Source organism: Canis aureus, chromosome 3 (assembly GCF_053574225.1).
Source record: "Canis aureus isolate CA01 chromosome 3, VMU_Caureus_v.1.0, whole genome shotgun sequence".
NCBI lineage: Eukaryota > Metazoa > Chordata > Mammalia > Carnivora > Canidae > Canis > Canis aureus.
The window spans coordinates 56059761-56079314 of NC_135613.1; the positions used below are offsets into that span (position 1 = coordinate 56059761).

General features: G+C 53.5%; 1 protein-coding gene across 3 annotated transcripts in view; it reads right to left on the reverse strand.

Annotated features, from left to right (window-relative positions):
• Window positions 1–178: 178 nt before the first annotated feature.
• Window positions 179–19554, reverse strand: part of PFAS (phosphoribosylformylglycinamidine synthase) — a 22436-nt gene continuing 3060 nt past the window's right edge. Inside the window, exons 2-29 of one of the 3 annotated variants that reach the window (XM_077892704.1) lie at window positions 19391–19454; window positions 16663–16841; window positions 16444–16579; window positions 15884–15989; window positions 14932–15121; window positions 14718–14823; window positions 13775–13915; window positions 13531–13655; window positions 12860–12988; window positions 12078–12209; window positions 11814–11942; window positions 7677–7750; window positions 7409–7565; window positions 7055–7116; window positions 6757–6918; window positions 6197–6322; window positions 5941–6072; window positions 5481–5711; window positions 5141–5321; window positions 4783–4866; window positions 4418–4573; window positions 4083–4202; window positions 3655–3800; window positions 3322–3529; window positions 3071–3162; window positions 2876–2990; window positions 1920–2252; window positions 179–1838 (exon numbers count right to left, since the gene is read on the reverse strand). In XM_077892704.1, the coding sequence (XP_077748830.1) occupies window positions 1528–1838; window positions 1920–2252; window positions 2876–2990; window positions 3071–3162; window positions 3322–3529; window positions 3655–3800; window positions 4083–4202; window positions 4418–4573; window positions 4783–4866; window positions 5141–5321; window positions 5481–5711; window positions 5941–6072; window positions 6197–6322; window positions 6757–6918; window positions 7055–7116; window positions 7409–7565; window positions 7677–7750; window positions 11814–11942; window positions 12078–12209; window positions 12860–12988; window positions 13531–13655; window positions 13775–13915; window positions 14718–14823; window positions 14932–15121; window positions 15884–15989; window positions 16444–16579; window positions 16663–16804 (4026 nt within the window). In that variant the 5' untranslated portion in view covers window positions 16805–16841; window positions 19391–19454 and the 3' untranslated portion in view covers window positions 179–1527. Of the gene's footprint in view, window positions 1839–1919; window positions 2253–2875; window positions 2991–3070; window positions 3163–3321; window positions 3530–3654; window positions 3801–4082; window positions 4203–4417; window positions 4574–4782; window positions 4867–5140; window positions 5322–5480; window positions 5712–5940; window positions 6073–6196; window positions 6323–6756; window positions 6919–7054; window positions 7117–7408; window positions 7566–7676; window positions 7751–11813; window positions 11943–12077; window positions 12210–12859; window positions 12989–13530; window positions 13656–13774; window positions 13916–14717; window positions 14824–14931; window positions 15122–15883; window positions 15990–16443; window positions 16580–16662; window positions 16842–18134; window positions 18402–19390; window positions 19455–19554 lie in introns of those variants that run through there. The other 2 variants (XM_077892703.1, XM_077892702.1) reach the window with 2 other exon arrangements.

Here is a 19554-nt window from a genome sequence, read left to right on the forward strand (position 1 = left end):
TAGAAAGGGACACCTGGGTGGCTCAGCGGTTGAGCATCTGCCTTTGGCTCAGGGCGTGATCCTGGGGTCCTGGGATTGAGTCCCACATCGGGCTCCCCACAGGGAGCCTGCTTCTCCCTCTGCCTGTGTCTCTCTCATGAGTAAATAAATAAAATCTTTTGGAAAAAATCCAATCAAGTACATTTGAAGATCTAATTGGCCTCATTCTTGAGATGAGCAGCGATCCACCTAGCAGGTGAGGGGAGGAGAGGGCTCTGAGCAGTTGTGCAAGTGGAAAGGAGTTGGGGCAAGAAAGTGCCAAAGGCCTGTCCCTGTCAAGGTCACTCTCTCTTAGGGGGAAGAACAGGGGGTCTCACCATGCACATCACAGCTTCCTTTGGAAGATGGAGAGGCCCATGTGGCACTCATTTGGTGCCCATTGGAAAACTCGACTAATAAGACTACATTTTGGGGGGCATGTAGGTGCCCACGGTCAGTTAAGAAGTCTTGACTCTTGGGCAGCCTGGGTGGTTCAGTGGTTTAGCACCTCCTTCAACCCGGGACCTGATCCTGGAGACCCAGGATGGAGTCCCACGTGTCCCACGTTGGGCTCCCTGCATGGAGCCTGCTTTTTCCCTCTGCCTGTGTCTCTGCCTCTCTCCCTCTGTCTCTCATGAATAAATAAATAAAATCTTAAAAAAAAAAGGCCTGACTCTTGGTTTGGGCTCAGGTCATGACCTTGTTCAGGGTCTTGGGATCCAGCCCTGTGTTGGGCTCCCTGTTCAGTGCGGAGCCTGTTTCTCCTTCTCTCTTTGCCTGCTGCTCCTCCCCTGCCAGTGCTATCAAATACAACTTTTTTTTTTTTTTTTAATTTATTCATGAGACACAGAGGGAGAAGCAAGCTCCCTGTGGGGGTTTGGTGCAGGGCTCAATCCCATGACCCAGGAGATTATGACTTGAGTTGAAACCAAGAGTCGGAGACTCAACCTACTGAGCCACCCAGACGGCCCTTTTCCTTTTTTAAAGATTTTATTTATTTATTGACACCCAGAGAGAGGCAGAGACACGGGTCTCCCGGATGCACATCCTGACTTCCCAAGCACTGCTTCCCACAATCAGCAAACCCTGTCAGAGCAGAGGAACCAAAAACAGGTCCAATGTCGTAAGGCAAGAACAGGCAGATTTTAAAAATTAGCTGAGTTTTTTCTTTTTTTTCTTTTTAATTTTTTTTTATTTATGATAGTCACACATAGAGAGAGAGAAGCAGAGACACAGGCAGAGGGAGAAGCAGGCTCCATGCACCGGGAGCCCAACGTGGGATTCGATCCCGGGTCTCCAGGATCACGCCCCGGGCCAAAGGCAGGCGCTAAACCGCTGTGCCACCCAGGGATCCCAGCTGAGTTTTTTCTTGGCATTTAGGCCCTTTGTCTGTCCAAGGCATATTTGGAGATCGGGTGAGATGCTTCTGAATTTGAGGACAGGGAGGACAGAGGACCCTGGGCACAGGCCCTGGTCAGGCCCCAGAACCCCCTCCCACCCCCCACCTGCTCAGCAGCCTCCTTTCCGGGTCCAGTCTCGAGCATTGATGAAGAGCTGGAGCCAGGGGGAGGTGGTCACAGTGTCAAACAGAGGAGGGCGCCATGCCCACTGCCAGGGCCTCACAGCCCGCTCAGGGTGAGGCATGACAGCCAGGTGGCGGCCATCAAGGGAGCAGACGCCGGCCACCCCTCCTGGAGACCCGTTGGGGTTCATGGGGTACTGTTCTGTGGGCTTCCCATTGTCGTCTGCCCAGTGCAGCGGAGCCAAGCCCCTGGCCTCAATCTGGGCTTGGAGCTCCGGAGAAGAAAACGCCATGTAACCTGCAAGGGGTGGGAGAGGAGGGAAGTGAGAGCCAAGCTCCCTCGTGCTCCCCCCCGCCCCCCACCCCTCCCGGGCCTCACCTTCCCCGTGAGCGCTCCACACGGGCAGCACGGCACCCTCCATCCCGCGCAGCATCAGGGCCGGCCCGGGCCCCACCCGCACGCTGGCCCAGCGAGATTCAAAGCGTCCAGACAGGTTGTGGCGCAGCACAAGGCCGGGCGGGGCTGGCCAGGAGTCTAGGCTGGTCTCCTTGGTCTCCTTGGCCTCCTCGCTGGGGCTGCCTCCTACCCAGCCCAGCAGAGCCAGCAGCTGACAGCCATTACACACGCCCAGGCTAAAGGTGTCGGGCCGCTTCCGGAAGCGCCTCAGTTCAGCCCTGGCCACTGGGTGGAAGGTCACAGCGGCCGCCCACCCTGGGAGGGAACAGGGCCGTCAGGGTGCAGCTAGGGTGCAGGGCGATGGTCGCTTTTCTATGTTAGGATCACTGTTCCTCCCCTGTGTGACCCCTGGCACCCCCGAACACACATGCACACACACATACACACGCGTGCACCCACACCTCCTTCAGGGCAAAGGCAAAGGGGAGAAACAGGTTTATGTGCTTTAATTAGATGTTGCCATTCCTGGGCCAGAGATGGCCCCGTAAGTCTTTCTGCCTGGCCAGCAGAGCATTCAACATCTTTTATTTAATTGCCTGTTTAAAGATCAGGTTTTATATAAAAATCTGTGTTTTGGGGCTTCTCCCATAAACTAGAAAGATCTGGACATGCTGAACCAGCTTTCCAATAGCACAATATGCTGGGGCTGCGTAGCTGCTGCCCCTTTAGTGGGGGCTGGTGTCATCCTGTGCCACCCAGCCACCCTGACCTGTGTAGGTTACCCACGGGCCTTCTGCTGGCATGTGGCCCCAAGTTAAAGGACTCACTGTTCCCAGCCCCAGGGAGGTGAGAGGTCAATTCTCAGTCAGGATGAAGGGAGCCAAGGCACCTCCACAGGAATGTGCAGGGGAGGGAGCGGGCACGAGCCTGATGCTTACCTTTGGCAGAGCCCAGGACATCTGCGTAGCTAAAGCCGCCCACGAAGGCCACGCCACGGAACGTGTCCAGACCGATTGCCCCAGAGCAGAGGTCCTGTGTGGTCACGTCCCACACCTGGCAGGACGGAGACAGGCAGTATGGGAGGACAAGGAGCCCAAGGCTCCAGCCCCAGCTCCACCAGCCGCCCTGCTCACCTCGAAGCCAGCCAAGTGGAAGGCATCGGCCATCTCCCGGTCTCCGTTGCTGCCCTCCTCTCGCAAGATGGCAACTCGGGGCACCGGCCCACCTTGGGAGAGAAGGAGCATCTCTGGGCCAGGGGCTCCTTCCCTAACACCCCACCCTGGCCCCCCACACCTCCTGGGCAGGCGCTAGCATGTAGGCCTTGGGTTCTACTCCCCACCGGCCCACAGTGTTGGGGAAGCCCAGATGGCACACAGCTCCTCACCAGGCTCACGGGGCACGGAAGCTTTGGGGAAGGCTGCGGGCAGGCAGTAGCGGGGCCCCATCCGCTCCCTCAGCCCCTGTTCTTCCTCGGCCACGCAGCGGGGCTCTGCCTGCAGCCGGTCCAGCTGGAAACTGGTCTCCTCCCAGACGGCTCGGAGCTGCCCAACAGCCTCCTCCAGGACCACGGCCCCGTTCACCGATACTCGCACCTAGAGGCCAGGGCACGTCACTCAGGATCAAGAGCACGGGGATCCTGCCCGGGCACCCCGCCTCCCCGGGGGCTGGCACAGGGGAGCCCCAGCCTCCCAACTGTGCATCACCTGCCCTTCCTCACCAAGGCGTGGGGCCCGGCATCACCCGTGGGGCCCAGCTCCATGCAGTGGAGGCCTGCAACCCGATAGCGCTTCAGCACCTGGGCCAGGTCGGACTCCTGCACCTCCAGCACCAGGCCCGGCTCCTCAGCAAACAGGACAGACAATGCTGGGAGAATGAAGGCATGAGGGTGACCAGGGTGCTACCGTTGGGGGATGGTTCAGGGCTCAGTGACTGAGGTGAGGGCAGGACAGGAGAGATGGACCAAGGATGTGGCCTCGGGGTCTGTCCCAGATGGGTGAGTCACCTGGCTCAGTGGTCAGAAAGGAGAGCCAAGGACTCAGGCGACAGAGTTGGGGATGCTTCATTTTTTTATAGGACATGGGGTTTACAGCGGCGGGGCGGGGGGGGGGAGCAGCCCAGCCCAAGTCTAGACCCCCAGCAGCTCACCATCGACCCCAGGGGCAGGCACATGCACCTCTATCCCACAATTCCCAGCAAAGGCCATCTCCAGCAGGCAGGTGATGAGACCCCCGTCACTGACATCATGGCCTGAGCAGAGGAGGCGGTCTGGAGGAAGGAGAAAAATGCTCAGCAGCCTTGGGATTCAAGCTAATGTCCTTCCACTCCCCTCTGGAAAGTAGGTAATGTGTGAGAACATGGGCATGCTCAGAGAACTAGACAGGAGGGCCACGGATCCCTGCTGCCCCACCTGTACTTGCTGAGCCAGCGAGTGCCCACCACACACCAGTCATGTGCTCCATCTCCCCCAGGGCCTCACTCACCTCTCAGCAGCCCCTGGGTGACGCTAAAGGCACGCACCAAGTTCTCAGGGAGGTCCAGGTTGGGAGGCTGCTCGCCTAGCTGCGAGAAACACTGGGCCAGGGCCGTGCCCCCTAGCCGGTGTTGCCCGGGGCTCAGAGACACGTACAGCAAATGGCCTGGGGAGACGGGGCAGGGGTGAGGGAAGTGGGTGGCTCAGACTCCTCACCGTGCTCATGGATACTGAAGTCCTGGCATGTGGACAGACCCATAGATACCTTCCCCCAGGTCCCAGAGCCAAGACGAGGGGCCCAGACCTCTTAGGGCAGACTCCAAACAGAGGACCAGGCTCTAAATAAACAAAGCAGTGAGGAAGGAGCACCCATACCTCTCCCTCCAGGATGCTTGAGGTCTGGGGTCACAGTGGCTGTAATGTCTGGACAGACGGCATAAGCTGAAATGACCAGTGATCCTGCAGAGCAAGGAGTAAGTGGAGGCACCTGGGTGGTCCAGGTGGTTAAGTAACCGACTCTCAGTTTCAGCTCGCATCATGATTTCAAGGTTGTGAGATGGACTGCTGGGTCAGGATCCACACTCAGCGGGGAGTCTGCTCCCCACTCTCCTCCCCCTGCCCCTCCCCACACTGTCACACTCTAAAATAAATGAACTTAAAAAAAAAAAAAAAAAGACAAGAAAGGAATAAGCCTCACAGGTCTGTCCCTCTCCCCATGACCCCCAGACCATACCAGGTGCCCGCACTGTCTCAGAGCCGACCCGGGCGGCCATGCTGAGAGAGTCCTTGCCACCATCCACCGCCACACCCAAGGCCGCCATCACTGCCACCATAGCCTCACAGGCGTCGGCCAGGGCCGCACCCTCTCCTGGGAGCTTGGCTGCCCACATCCAGTTCCCACTGCACTTCACGTCCTGGGAAGTGGCAGACACCGGGCATTAGGGAGAGAGGTGGAGAGGGTGGGGACAGAGGGGCCGGGAGGTCACGAGCATGAAGGGCAAGAGAAGGTGATGATGGACGCTGATGCCTCCCAACAGTCTGCATCTCCAGGGTGGAAGCTGCAGGGGACTCACCCGGAGGTCGGTGACCAGAGCAAACACCAGGTTGGTGAGGGCTTCAGCCACAGCCAGTCGGGCAGCAACCTTTGGGTCCAGCAGGCTTTTGACTGGCTGCTCTCCCAGAGCTGTGGCGGCTCCAATGAGCTCCTGGTGACTTAACGCCACAACTGCCACATCTGCCAGAGGGGTGTGCAGGGGTCCAACGCACTGCTGCTGTGCCACCAGGCCACCCACAGAGCGGTCCACCTGCAGAACCAGCGGGGGGTTGGCGAGAGGCCAAGGGATAGGGACACAGGGGACCTGCCTCACCCCGAACATATATACAAGACTCAGAGAGTGGGAGCAGGGGACCTGGCCTTCAGGGTGGCTGCCCTGGCCCTGCCGCTTCTCCCTGGGGCCTGTGGAATTCCCCACAGCAATCCAAAAGAGCAGGAGGCCAGGGGTGGGTGGGCAGAGGGAAGGGTGCAGGGAGTACCTTGTTGGTGAGGTAGCGCTTGCTGGCCACAGCAGGCAGCCTCAGGACGCGCTCCAGGGCCTGGCGCACTCGCAGACCTGGGGGCAAGGCCAGAGGCTTCAGCACGGGGTGACTCCTCTTGAGGAAGAACTCCTACAACACAGAAGGGGACCGGGGTGTGAGTACCTGCGGGAGCGCCCAGCACAAGGTGACAACATGCGCCGGGCAAAGGGTGGTCTGAAGAGCTGGGGTAGAGGAGGGCCGCCCACCTACGAACCTTCCGAGGCATCTTGCCCAACACCCAATCCAGCTCCAGGTCCACGGGGGTTGGGGGAGATGAGAGGGAGGCATCCTCATGGCCATTTCTCCCAACAGGGTACTCCCGATCATCCACCAGCACTATCTACAGCAACATAGCCAGAGGGAGGGAGACGGTGAGGCCCAGCACAGAATATTTCTAGAAAGCAGGGCACAGGGCAGCCCTGGTGGCACAGCGGTTTAGCGCCACCTGCAGCCCAGGGTGTGATCCTGGAGACAGGGGATCAAGCCCCGCATTGGGCTTCCTGCATGGAGCCTGCGTCTCTGCTTCTCTCTCTCTCTCAAAAAAAAAAAAAAAAGAAAGAAAGCAGGGCACAAGGGCGTGTTCCTGCCCCCCCCAACACCCCCATCGCATCTCTGCCCTTGGCCACCCCCTACATGCTGTTCCCCAGTCTGTGTGCCACCCACCCCCATCCTACTCATCCCTTCCCTGCGACGGCTCTCCCTCCCTCCAGCCCAGACTCGGGCAGTTCCACGTCCACCCACTGCCACTGCTGCAGGCTTCCTGGGCCAACTCACTCTCTTGTCCCCTGTAATGGTGCCCACAAAGCAAGTCGGGCAGCGTTCCCGGGCGCTGACACGGCTGAGAAAATCCCGGTCCAGGGGCCGCAGCAGAAGTGCGTTTGACTCCTGATACTCAGCCCCCCAGATTTCCAGGGCGTTCAGGGTTGGATCCCCGAGCTGCATCCAGGAGGAAAAAGTGAAGGGTCAGTGGGCACTTGCCAGCCTCATGTCTTTGCAAGGAGTCGGGGGTTTAGGGGGAAGGTGGGGGCCGATGTGATGGGGGCACAGCCAGACCTCTGGGGACGAGGCCCACCTGGAAGCGGCTGGTGTAAATGACAGCTCCGGCAGGGTCACTCAGTTCCTTCAGGACGTTGCCTGATGGGAGGGAGTGAAGGAGAGGTGGTGACCTGGCTGTGGGCAGCACCCGGCAAACAAAGGAGCCCCTAATTCTGTGTGTCTTGTGTGCATTGCTGCCGCACATTCATCACCTACCATCCTGCAGCAGCAGGCTCCCAGCACCCAATCCAAGCCTCTCCAGGAGGTATGGGGGGTGGAGAATGGGATCCAGGGCTGGGCAGCCGGTTGCAGATCCCTGACCCCTCCACCTCAGCCAAACCTGACAAGAGACCAGGGAGGCCAGGTCCCATGCCCTGATTCCCTTCCTCACCGTTGCCACCAGCACCCTGGTCGTGGAGGCTGCAGATAGGGTTGCCCCTGGCAGCCTCCACACATGCCCGGATCACACGGTTCATCTTTTGTTCCATCTCCGGGTCTCCCCGCTGCACAGCCCCAAAGTCCAGGTCACTGGTGTTATCTCCCTGCACCTGGGGGAACGTATGGTACAGCTGGGCTGCTGGGGTCTGGGAGCTCATATCCCACCCAAGCACGAGGCCCGACAACGTCCTGGAGCCTGCACCTGAGCGAGTGCCACTCACTTGCACAGATGACGCAGCTCCACCGCCAACTCCAATTCTATAGACAGGACCCCCGACCTTTACAATGTCCATGCCTGAGAGGAAGGTAGGCGTATAAATAAAGGATAAGGATTAAGGGAAGCAGATATAAGGGGAGAGCAATCAGGTACTTGTGCAAGTATCGCACTGTCTGGGTTATTACAGCTTTTAATCAGGTAAAGGTCAGACCCCCGACCTTTACAATGTCCATGCGTGAGAGGAAGGTAGGCAATAAATAAAGGATAAGGATTAAGGGAAGCGGATATATATAAAAAAAAGGGGGAGGGGAGCGGATATAAGGGGAGAGCAATCAATATCACGAATGCACGTATTCTTTGGGTAAATACACTTCAAGGAATTTATACTCTGGATTTATTCACATAGGCACAAAATCACCTACGTTCAAAATGAAACATTGCAACATCATTTGTATTACCAAGGATAGGAAATACTGTTGGCCCTTTAACATCGGGGTTAGGGGGTGCCGACCCACACAGTAAAAAATCTGCATGTGACAATCAAGTCCCCCCTCGGGGATCCCTGGGTGGCGCATCGGTTTAGCGCCTGCCTTTGGCCCAGGGCGTGATCCTGGAGATCCGGGATCGAGTCCCACATCGGGCTCCCAGTGCATGGAGCCTGCTTGTCCCTCTGCCTGTGTCTCTGCCTCTCTCTCTCTGTGTGTCTTTATGAATAAATAAATAAAATCTTAAAAAAAAAAAAAAAGGGAGGGAGAGACACAAGCAGAGGGAGAAGCAGGCTCCTTGCAGGGAGCCGGATAAGGAACTCAATTGTGGATCCCAGGATCATACCATGCCCTGAGCCGAAGGTAGATGCTCAACAGCTGAGCCACCCAGGTGTCCCTACTTCCTGCTTTGAAAACTTACTACAAAGCTGTAATAACCCAGACGTGCGGTACTTGCACAAGAACAGGTAGGATACGTCAATCAATCTGACTGTTCAATACAACTGTGAATCAATAACGAGCTATATATTTATGGCCAAGTGATTTTTGTTTCTTCTTTTAAGTAGGCTCTGCACCCAGGGTGGGGCTTGAACTCACAACCCCAAGATCAAGAGCTGTATGCTCTAATGACTGAACAAGCCAGAAACCTCTGGGCCATCAATTTTTGAAAAGTCGCAAGACCATTCAGTAAGGTGCAGACCGTCTTTCTGAAACACGGCATTAGAACAAATGGATATCCACATATGAAAGAGAGAAGTTAGACTCTTACACCATATAAAAAGATCCATTCAAGATGTGTCAGAAACCTAAATGTACGAGCTAAAAGCTATATTAATAATATCACAAGAAAACATTGCTATAAATCTTTACAACCTTGGCTTAAGCAATGGTTTTGTTAGCTAGGTCATCAAAACCATAGCAGCAGCAGCAGATGTTATTGATAAACCTGACTTAACCAAAATTAAAACCATTTGTGCTTTCTTCGTAAGACACCATAAGGAAAGCAAAAAACCCACAGAACAAGAAAAAAGTATTTGCAAATCATGTATTTATCTGATGAGCATTTAGACCCTGATACATAAAACTCTTGTAACTCCACCAAAAAAGACAATTCAATTTAAAAATGAAAAAAAAAAAAAAGGGACACCTGGGTGGCTCAGCGGTTGAGTGTCTGCCTTCGGCTCAGGGCATGATCCTGGGGTCCTGGGATCGAGTCCCACATCAGGCTCCCCGCAGGGCGCCTGCTTCTCCCTCTGCCTGTGTCTCTGCCTCTATCTCTCATGAACACATAAATAAAATCTTTTAAAAATAATAATAAAATAAAAATGAAAAAAAAAGTCCAGGACGCCTGAGTGGCTCAGTGGTTGAGTGTCTGCCTTTGGCCCAGGTCGTGATCCCGGGGTCCTTGGGATCGAGTCCTGCATCGGGCTCCCTACAGGGACCCTGCTTCTCCCTCTGCCTGTGTGTCTGCGTCTCTCCCATTCTGGGTCTCTCATGAATAAATAAATAAAATCTTGAAAATAAAAAAAAAGAAAAAATCCAGAACAAAAGACAATGAATCCTGACAGATATATCAACAAGGAAAATCTATAAACGCATATGAAAAGATGCTCAACATCATTCATTAGTCATTAGCCAAATGCAAGTGAAAACCACACAAGATGCTACTTCATGCCGTAGTATGGCTAGAATCAGAGAGACTCTAGGTAACAAGAGCTGGTGAGGACACGGAGACATGAGAGCCCTCTTCCACTGCTGGGCGGGGGGGTGGGTGCAGAACAGTGCAGTGCAACAATCTGGCAGTTTTTCAAAAAGCTGGACAGGGGATCCCTGGGTGGCGCAGCGGTTTGGCGCCTGCCTTTGGCCCAGGGCGCGATCCTGGAGACCTGGGATCGAATCCCACATCGGGTTCCCGGTGCATGGAGCCTGCTTCTCCCTCTGCCTGTGTCTCTGCCTCTCTCTCTCTAACTATCATAAATAAATAAAAAATTAAAAAAAAAAAAAAAGCTGGACAGTTACTGTGTGACCCCCTGCCCCCGTAATTCCACTCCTACTTATATAGGCCAGCGATCAGAGAACATACAGGCACAGAAAAACATGTACATGTGTTTATAACAGCATTATCTGCACTAGCTGAAAAGTAGAAGAGACCCACACGTCTACTAACTGATGAACGAATAAACACACGAGAGGTCTGTGTGATGGAATATCATGTGGCCCTAAAAAGGAATAAGGTACTGACAGGTGCTCTGATACAGGTAAATCTTTAAAATACTGTGCTAAGTGAAAGATGCCAGACACAAAAGGCCACATACTGTGTGATTCCATTTACACAAAACATCCACAACAGGCAAATCCGCAGAGGCAGGAAGTAGAAGAGTTGCTGCCAGAGAGAGGCAGAGGGAGGAAGTGACTGCTAACTGGTCCTGCGGTGATAATAATGTTCTGGAATGAATGGTGTTCGAGGCACAGCTCTGTCCTTATGCTAAAAAGGCACTAACTTAAAAAAAAAAAAAAAAAAAAACCTGACGACTTGCACACTTTAAAAAGGTGAATTTTGGGCAGCCTCGGTGGCGCAGCGGTTTAGCGCCGCCTGCAGCCCAGGGTTTGATCCTGGAGACCCAGGATTGAGTCCCGCATCGGGCTTCCTGCATGGAGCCTGCTTCTCCCTCTGCCTGTGTCTCTGCCTCTCTCTCGCTCTCTCTGAATGAATAAATAAATAAATCTTAAAAAAAAAAAAAAAAGGTGAATTTTATGGTACACGGATTACATCTGAATAATGAGGTTATTTTTTTAAATATTTTATTTATTTATTCATGAGAGACACACACACAGAGAGAGAGAGAGAGAGGGAGAGAGGGAGAGAGGGAGAAAGAGGGAGAGGCAGAGGCAGAAGCAGGCTCCATGCAGGAAGCCTGATGTGGGACTTGATCCCGGGTCTCTAAGATCATGCCCTGTGCCGAAGGTGGCACTAAACCACTGAGCACCTGGGCTGCCCTGAATAATGGGATTATTAAAAAGAAGCCTGCACATATGGCACTTGTTAAAAAAAAAAAAAAAGAGATGAATACGCATATATGCATATGTGGGAGATGCAGGAAATACCTCTGGTAAGGTACACCAGTCACTGGTTAACCATGGGTTATCTCTAGGAAGGGAAGCTGGGAAGTCAAGGGAAGGGCAGTTTTCACTGTGTGACCCTTTTTTTGCCTTTTCCATTCTGAGCCACGTGATTGGGTCACCTCTTCAATAAATGCGACCTTGGCTCTTATCTTCACTCCACCACACAATCCAGCACACCACGGGGCCTAAGAGATGTTTGCCCACCTGAGCTGAGCTGCAGGAAAGAAACCCCTGGCATATAGCAGGCCAAACACTGAACTGACAATGAACAAACACTGGCTGGCTTGACTTAGCAGAGTGGGTACCTGTCATGCAGAAGGAAAGCAGGGCACACAGAAGGAACGCAGATGGAGAGCCCTACTGGTATAAGGCCCTGGCCTGCCTTGAAAATCTGCATAGAGGCGGTGGGGAGACACACAAGGTGGGAGTTAAAAACCAACCCAGGAAGTAGCCTCTAAATTTCCCTCCAGCTGCTGCTGCTGTGCTGGGAACACAAAGCTGGCTGGGTATAGAGACAAGAAGTGAGCTCTTACCTGGCTCTGGGGGCTCCTTGCGCACATGCTCGGCTTCCATGGACCCGATGCCCCCACTGAACATGATGGGCTTGATCCACTCACGACGCTGGCCGTCTGGGAGCTGGAGTCCGAAGGAGCGGGTGAAGCCTGGAGCATGGACATCACAGGGAGAGGGGGCCAGAGTCCAGTCACCCCGTGCCCCCAGCGCTCACTCGATCATACACCTCCCGCCCACCGGATAACGGGATTAGGTGTCCGTTACCCCCACACCACAAGCCTCACCGGCCAACACGGGCTCCCCAAACTTGTTGCCGTAATCAGAAGCCCCATTACTGGCCTCAATGGCAACCTCCAGGGGCCGGGCAAAGTTCTCAGGATACTGGAAGCTTGGATCCTCCCAAGGCAGATTATAACCTGGAAGGGAAGGAGAAAGTTGGCTGGAACATTAAGACAAAAAAAAAAAAAAACATTAAGACAGAACACAGAGGAGCCAGATTCCTTCCAAAGAAGGAGTCTAAGTCAGCCACCAAGGACACCCTTGCAGGTAGAATGTCCAACTTTAGGAAGTCCCACTGCAGGAAGGTGTAGAGCCTACAATAAAGCACCGATCTGGGTCCCCACTTCCCACAACAGCCCCTGCGAGTCTTAGGATCATCTTAGGATCAGAGGTGGGGGGGGTTGTTTTGTTTTGTTTGAGTCCCCCTCCCCCACATCAGGCTCCCTGTGGGGAGCCTGCTTCTCCCTCTGTCTGTGTCTCTGCCTCTCTCTTTCTCTCATGAATAAATAAATTCTAAAGAAATTAGACTTTGGGGGCAGGTGATAGTCATGAGACTGATCCAGTATGTTTCCTTGCTGAGCAGATGCTAGTTTATAAAGAAAATGGCAGTTCTGCAAAGCCTGTCTGGTGACTTGGGTTTCTCCTGGCCTGGAATCCTCGTGGCCACAGTTGGTGACCGGCCAGTTACTCTAGAGCCCTGCCGAGGCACCCGAGATGACCTAGGAGATAGAAGTGTTCCGTGCCTGCCAGAACAAGGAAGAGATGGTAGAGAGGAACGAGGTGGGACCTGGGATGTGCAGGTTTCCAAAGCAATAGCCAGCAGTGCCAGCCACCACGTGGGCCCCTCGGCCCGTGCACTGGACATCTCGGATCCGGCCCCCTGTGCCTGTGGTCGCACCACTGAAGGGGGCTACTCCTGTAAAGAGATGGGGAAGAGGTATGGGTACCAAAGAGATGAACCCCAGCTCTGACCACCCCATTAAAAATCAGGACAGGGGGATCCCTGGGTGGCGCAGCGGTTTGGCGCCTGCCTTCGGCCCAGGGCACGATCCTGGAGACCCGGGATCGAATCCCACGTCAGGCTCCCGGTGCATGGAGCCTGCTTCTCCCTCTGCCTGTGTCTCTGCCTCTCTCTCTCTCTCTCTCTCTGTGACTATCATAAATAAATAAAAAAAAAAAAAAAAAAAAAATTTAAAAAAATAAAAATCAGGACAGGCTGCCTGTGTGGCACAGGTGGCCAAGCACCTGACTGTTGCTCTCTGCTCAGGTCTTGATCTCAGGGTGGGAAGTATAACCCCCACGTTGGGCCCCACGTTGGGCTCCACACTGGGCGTGGAGCCTACTTTAAGAAAAACTCAGGACAAGCAGCTTACCTCATTGTTTCTCCCAGGTCCTACCCAGAAGACCTTCACTCCACCCCACACTCTATCTCTCTATCCATCCCCCGGACCAGCTCACCTGTGGGGAAGTTGTGGGTCTCTGCTGTGAAGACTACGTGTCTCAGTGCCCGGTGCGGCTGGAAGCAGCTTGGCTGAGTGGGGTCTTCGGGCCTTAGGAATTGGACTTCCTTTCCCTGGATTGCGCTGTGGACACACTGGTTCTGGAACCTGCGTCCTTCCTGGGGCCTGCGTTTGCCCCATCAGGGCCTGGAGCCCTCCCCTCCCCCATGTCTGAGGTCACCCTGGCCTGGGGCACGGCCCACCTGCTGTTGTCACAGAACTTGAGGACATTGTTGGGGTTCGAGGATGCCTGGGTACTCATGATGGACTCAAACAGGGAGTGTGCCAACTCCTGACCATCCATGTGGAGCTGGCCCTTGAAGAACCAGTGTCGGCTGTGCTCGCTGCAGGGGTGATGCAGGAAGGAAGGTCAGGCAGAAAGCTGGGTCACTTCTCACGCCATGCCGTGTCTTCTCAGCAATTGGCCATAGTTACAACTGACTCTTTGTTTTGTCTATAAATTTTTTCTCTTTCCTAGTGTCGTTCAACTTGTGACACTTCTTCATTATTTTTATAATCTTGATGCTTTTTAAAATTTTAAAAAAGATTTTATTTATTTGAGAGGGAGGAGGAGGGGAGAGGGGGGAGAGAGAGAGGACGGACGTACAGCTAGGGGGAGGGGCAGACGAAGGGAGAGAAGCAGACTCCCCGCTGAGTAGGGAGCCCTAGTGCCACCTCTTAGTTAGATAGGTCAAAATAGATCCGCAAAAACCATAATCTTCAAATGTTCTTTCACTGGATTGTTCAGATGCAAAGTGAATATGAAATCAAGATCTAGAGGCGCCTGGGTGGCTCAGTTGGTGAAGCGTCAGCCTTCGGCACAGGTCATGATCTCGGGGTCTTGGGATCGAGACCCACATTGGGCTCCCTGCTCAGCGGGGACTCTGCTTCTCCCTCTCCCTCTGCAGAGCCCCCTGCTTATGTTTGCTCTCTCTGTCAAATAAATATAATCTTAAAAAAATGAAATCAAGATCTGGGTATAGACCATTGGATGGATGAGGAGCCTGGGCCTTCAAACAGACTCGGGGGCACCCCTGAGCCAAAAGAAGAGCCATGAAGGCAAGTGCCAGTGCTCTTCCCTTCCAACCTCCATGGGCTCAGACTTCAGAAAGTCCCCATTTCCGTGCCACCCCAACCCCACCCTACCTATTGGACTGAGCCAAGTCAAAAGCCTCCACAGTGCTTGGGTTCCTCTGTAGCTCCTGGAAGCGTTTGGTATAGAAATCTAGGTCCCAGGAGTCTAGTGCCAGGCCTAGGAGACAACCCAGAAGAGCTGGCTGCAGGACTCTGGCACCAGGTCCTGGGTCTTGGCACCCCAACTGGCCTCGCCTGGACCTTCCTCCCAGTCACCCCTGCTCACCTAGCTCCTGGTTGGCTTTCTCCAGGGCACACCGGCCCTCAGCCAGGATGTTGATATGGCCGTTGAGAGGTGTGGAAATGCTCCCGAGGGAGAAGCTCTGGATGGGATGGGGGAAGTGCTGCTCTGTCATCCGATCATGCAGGGTAGCCAGAGCGATGGTCTCCATCTCCGTTGACGGGGGGTGGGCAAACTAGGTGCAAACACACACAGAGGGCAGGAGGTGGAGAGCTGAACACTAGACAAAATGGTGCATCCTTTGTCCTCCGAATCACACAGGGCCTGCCCATGGCTAATCAGCATGGTGCCCATGTGCCGATTAGAAAGATGCATCCCGGGACGCCTGGGTGGCTTAGCGGTTGAGCGTCTGCCTTCAGCTCAGGGCGTGATCCGGGAATGCCTGAATCGAGCCCCACATTGGGCTCCCTGTGTGGAGCCTGCTTCACCTTCTCCCAATCTCGTGAATCTCTGCCTCTCTTGTGAATAAATAAAATAGAAAGAAGAAAGAAGAAAGAAAGAAAGAAAGAAAGAGAAAGAGAGAAAGAGAAAGAGAGAGAGAGAGAGAGAGAGAGAGAAAGAGAGAAAGAGAGAAAGAGAGAAAGAGAGAAAGAGAGAAAGAGAAAGAGAAAGAGAAAGAGAAAGAGAAAGGAAAGAAAGAAAGAAAGAAAGAAAGAAAGAAAGAAAGAAAGAAAGAAAGAAAGAAAGAAAAAGAAAGACACGTCCCACTTCCCTTCCAGGCACGAGTCCATGTAAGGAAGCAGATTAGCAAAGGGAGCACGAGCTGGAGCCCCTTCCCACTCAGTCCTCGCCCAGGCAGTCTTAGGCATGGACAATCTGCACAGGATAGGCCTAAAGCCAAGAGCTCCTCCCCGTTTCTCTGACGTTCAGGACCTTATCTCTTTATCTCCGGCCTAGCTCCTCTTCCCTCATTGCCACAGAGAGCCCAATGCCTCACCGAGAGCAAGTAGCGCCGGGTAGTCTCCACACGATCCACAGCCCCCAGCCCAGCAGCCCAGCACACTGACACGACGTTGGTGGATGCTGGCGTGGAGAAGTTCAGCCTGAGAGGTGGGCCATATGGTTAGGACCTGAGAGCCCCACCGAGATGATGGATCCTGCCTACCGCTGTCCCACTCACCTCTCACCTCTATCTCCCTCACCACTGGCCTCTAGCCACAGACCTGGGCACCGAGAAATCTGCTTTTGAGGGTCACTCAAATCAAAGCGGACCTGCCTTCCAGTATAAAATGCTTTGATTTCTACTCAGAATGCAATCTCTTTTACTTCCAGAACATGCCTGGTAGCTGGCTGAGTCTTTCAAAGACATCTTCCCAAATGGGGAAGCCATGTGCATGGCTTTCTAAGCAGGGAGTAGGATGGAGCGAAGAAAAAACAAGTCTTACCAAAGGTCACAGTAAAAGGAAGAAGAATGGAAGTGGAAGGGTGGGCAGCGGGTTTGGAAGGGAGCTTTGCCTGAGAACATGGAAAGCATTTACCCTGGGCTGAGACACTCGCCTGGGCCCAACCTCCAGCAGCAGGTCACTAGAGTCGGGATGGAGCCAGGACTCCTGAGCAACATCACCCAGTAACAAGGGGCAACCAAAAAGCCACATCAGCTTCTTCATCTCTTCAGCGTTTGGGGGGGACTTGGCTGCAGGGAAGACAGGACAGGGACATCTTAAGACACTGCCTGGCCAGGCACACCTCCCTGCAAAATCCAATACTTGGCCCAACCTGTCCAGTTCACATTGTAGCACAACTCTGTCTTGACAGACTGCAGTGCTGGCAGCTTCCCTTGGAGCTTCCTTTGAGTGTGTCCTGAAGCTGCCCTCTCATGGCCAGAGGGATGGACATAGAAGTGAAGAACAGAGGTCATCGCTGGAGTTGTCCGTTGTGGGAAATGACTTAGGTCCCTGAAAAGTAATCAGCTACAACTTGTCAAACTGATTTCAGATTTCAAAGACAGCTGAGGCTCTGGATGCGTTAGGGATGGGGGTACGGGAAATAGGGGCATTCGGAGAGACAAGATACTCTGAAAAATGGAAGCTTGGGGGGGTCTTCATCCTGCAAAACATGGGAACAGAGAGAAAAAAAAAAAAAAAACATGGGAACAGAGTAAACAGGTACACCCTTGACACGTGATCCTTGAGCACTCCCACTCTGCCAGGCCCCAGGCAAGGTCTCAGGAACATGGCTGTGAAGACAAAAACCACTTCTGCCTTCAAAGAGCTTACATTCTATTGAGGGAGACTGGCAAGCACCCAAACATTTCCAGTCTAGGGTGGTTAAGGCCAAGAGACTGTGGCTGCCAACCCAGCACTTGATTTGTTAGGGAAGACTTTCTGGAAAAAAATAGCATCTAAGTGTAAACCTAGGATGAGCTAGACTGGGCCCAGTTGGTGGAGTCAGAAGACACCATCTCCTGGTATGCCTCTACCTTCTGACTGTTCCTTCTCAGGCACCTGCTGGGGACCTGTCCTTCACTCTCTCGTCTACATGCTCTTCCGAAGTGACTTCATCCACACTTGTGGCTTTATTTTTTTTTTTTTAAGATTTTATTATTCATGACAGAGAGAGAGAGAGGCAGAGACACAGATAGAGAGAGAAGCAGGCTCCCTAGAGGAGCCCGATGCAGGACTGGATCCCAGGACCCCAGGATCACACCCTGAGCTGGAGGCAGATGTTCAACCACTGAGCCACCCAGACGCCCCTAATTTTATTTGTATTTGTCTTTCTAGTACCTGACATTTCAATTTATTTAAAACTCTACGTTCTCCACTAGAACCAAACCCCCACGTGGGCATGGGCTGTAGCTATTTTATCTCCACTGGATTGCCAACAATAGGTGGAGCTCTTGACTTTTGGTGCTCCTGCTCACTCAGGCTGGAGTCCTCCCTAGCTCATTCTGATCGCCCTTTATAAAGCTAGGCCTCCCACCTACGCCTCTCTTTATATCCTAACTGCCACAGGATTGCTTCAGTCTATACGGGCTCCAAGAGCGCGCAAGGGCAGGGCTGTGTCCATCAGGGCCGCACCCCCAACGACTAGCAGGACACAACCGAGGCAGTCGGCGGGCTTTTTGTGGGTGGGAGGAACCGCGCAAGAGGAGGAGACTTAACGTAGGGGTGCGGGGGGGGGGGTGCTCCCCTGCCATGCGTCTGCGGATGGCGCGTAAGGCCACACGGCAGGGCCCCAGCTGGACGCACCTCGGCCTGCCCGGGACACACAAGTGGCCGGGATCAGGCGTGGGGGTGGGGAGAGAAAAGGATGCAGCAAGCAGGGGTGCGGGAGCAGGGCTGCGGGCGCCAGTCATACGCACGTGTAGAAGGCAGTAATGGCCACAGGTCACTGCGTAGCGTATCTCCGCGCCGGGCGGCATCCAACGGAGTCCTGGGAAGAGGCGGGGCCTCGTGGCGCCCCGCCCACTTCCACCCGCCACCGCGCAGGCGGGCGGGGGCTCGCAGGCCAGGACAGCGCGGGTGGCCTAGCTCAGAAATTAAATCTCGGAAGTTGCCGTTTTGTGTCCTATCCCTGGTCCCCGTGCAAACCGTGATGGAGGCAGAAACTTGTAATGCAGGAAACGGAATGAGAAGCTTCCTTTTTGTCCAGAACTCAGTTTCCCTCTCCCTCCTACTTCTGCTCCCTTCCACTTTTTTGTTTTCTCCATGGATGCATTTTTTTTCTTTTTAAGATTTTGTTTATTTATTTATGAGACACAGAGAGTCAGAGAGAGAAGCAGGCTCCCAGGACCCTGGGATCACACCCTGACCTGAAGGGAGACACTCAACCACTGACCCGCCCAGACATCCTGGGATGCATTATTTTTTAACCGGTAGCAGAGTGGGAGGCCTGCATTTTCAATGTTCACGTTCTAGCTCCGGTAACGATTAAACAATGGCAGGAGCGTCCATTAAGGCACGTGACCAGTTCGCGTTGTTGGATCTTTTCAGAAACCCCGTGTAACAGATGTGAGAGCTGGGGCGGAGTGCCCTGACTTGTTTCCTAGGATTTTGTAACTTAGACACTTAGTCCTTTCTGCCCAGATACATATTTTTTTCTGTGCATTTTCAAAACCCTCAATGATACGTAAATACGATGGTTTGTATCCGTCAGGATCCTATCAGAAAGCAGATGGCACAATCAAGAAGGTTTAATCAAGAATTAGGTAGAGTATATTTATGGAGATACGGGCAGGATTTAAGAGAACAGGGGCACCTGGGTGCCTCAGTCCCTTAATCGTCTGCCTTTGTTTAGGGTCATGATCTCAGGGTCCTGGAATCTAGCCCCATGTCCGTATCCCCCCTAACAGTGGGGATTCTGCTGTTTTCTCCCCCTCTCCTCTGGTGCAGGCTCTCTCTCTGAAATAAACAAAATATTAAAAAAAAAAAAAAAAGGATTAAGGGAACAAATTACAGTGGGGGCACCCAGAGCATAGCAATGGCAGAAAATAGAAAGTTCTTACCACCTGCACACTTAAAGGGACAAAAGGAGGTAATAGTGCTGCTATTCAGCTGCTACAGAGGTGGAGCTGAAGTGGGAAACAAACAAACAAAAATAATAATTAAATTTCCTTACTACCTACTACCCACTGACAAGTCCTCAAAACAGGCAGATTGGAGATGACTG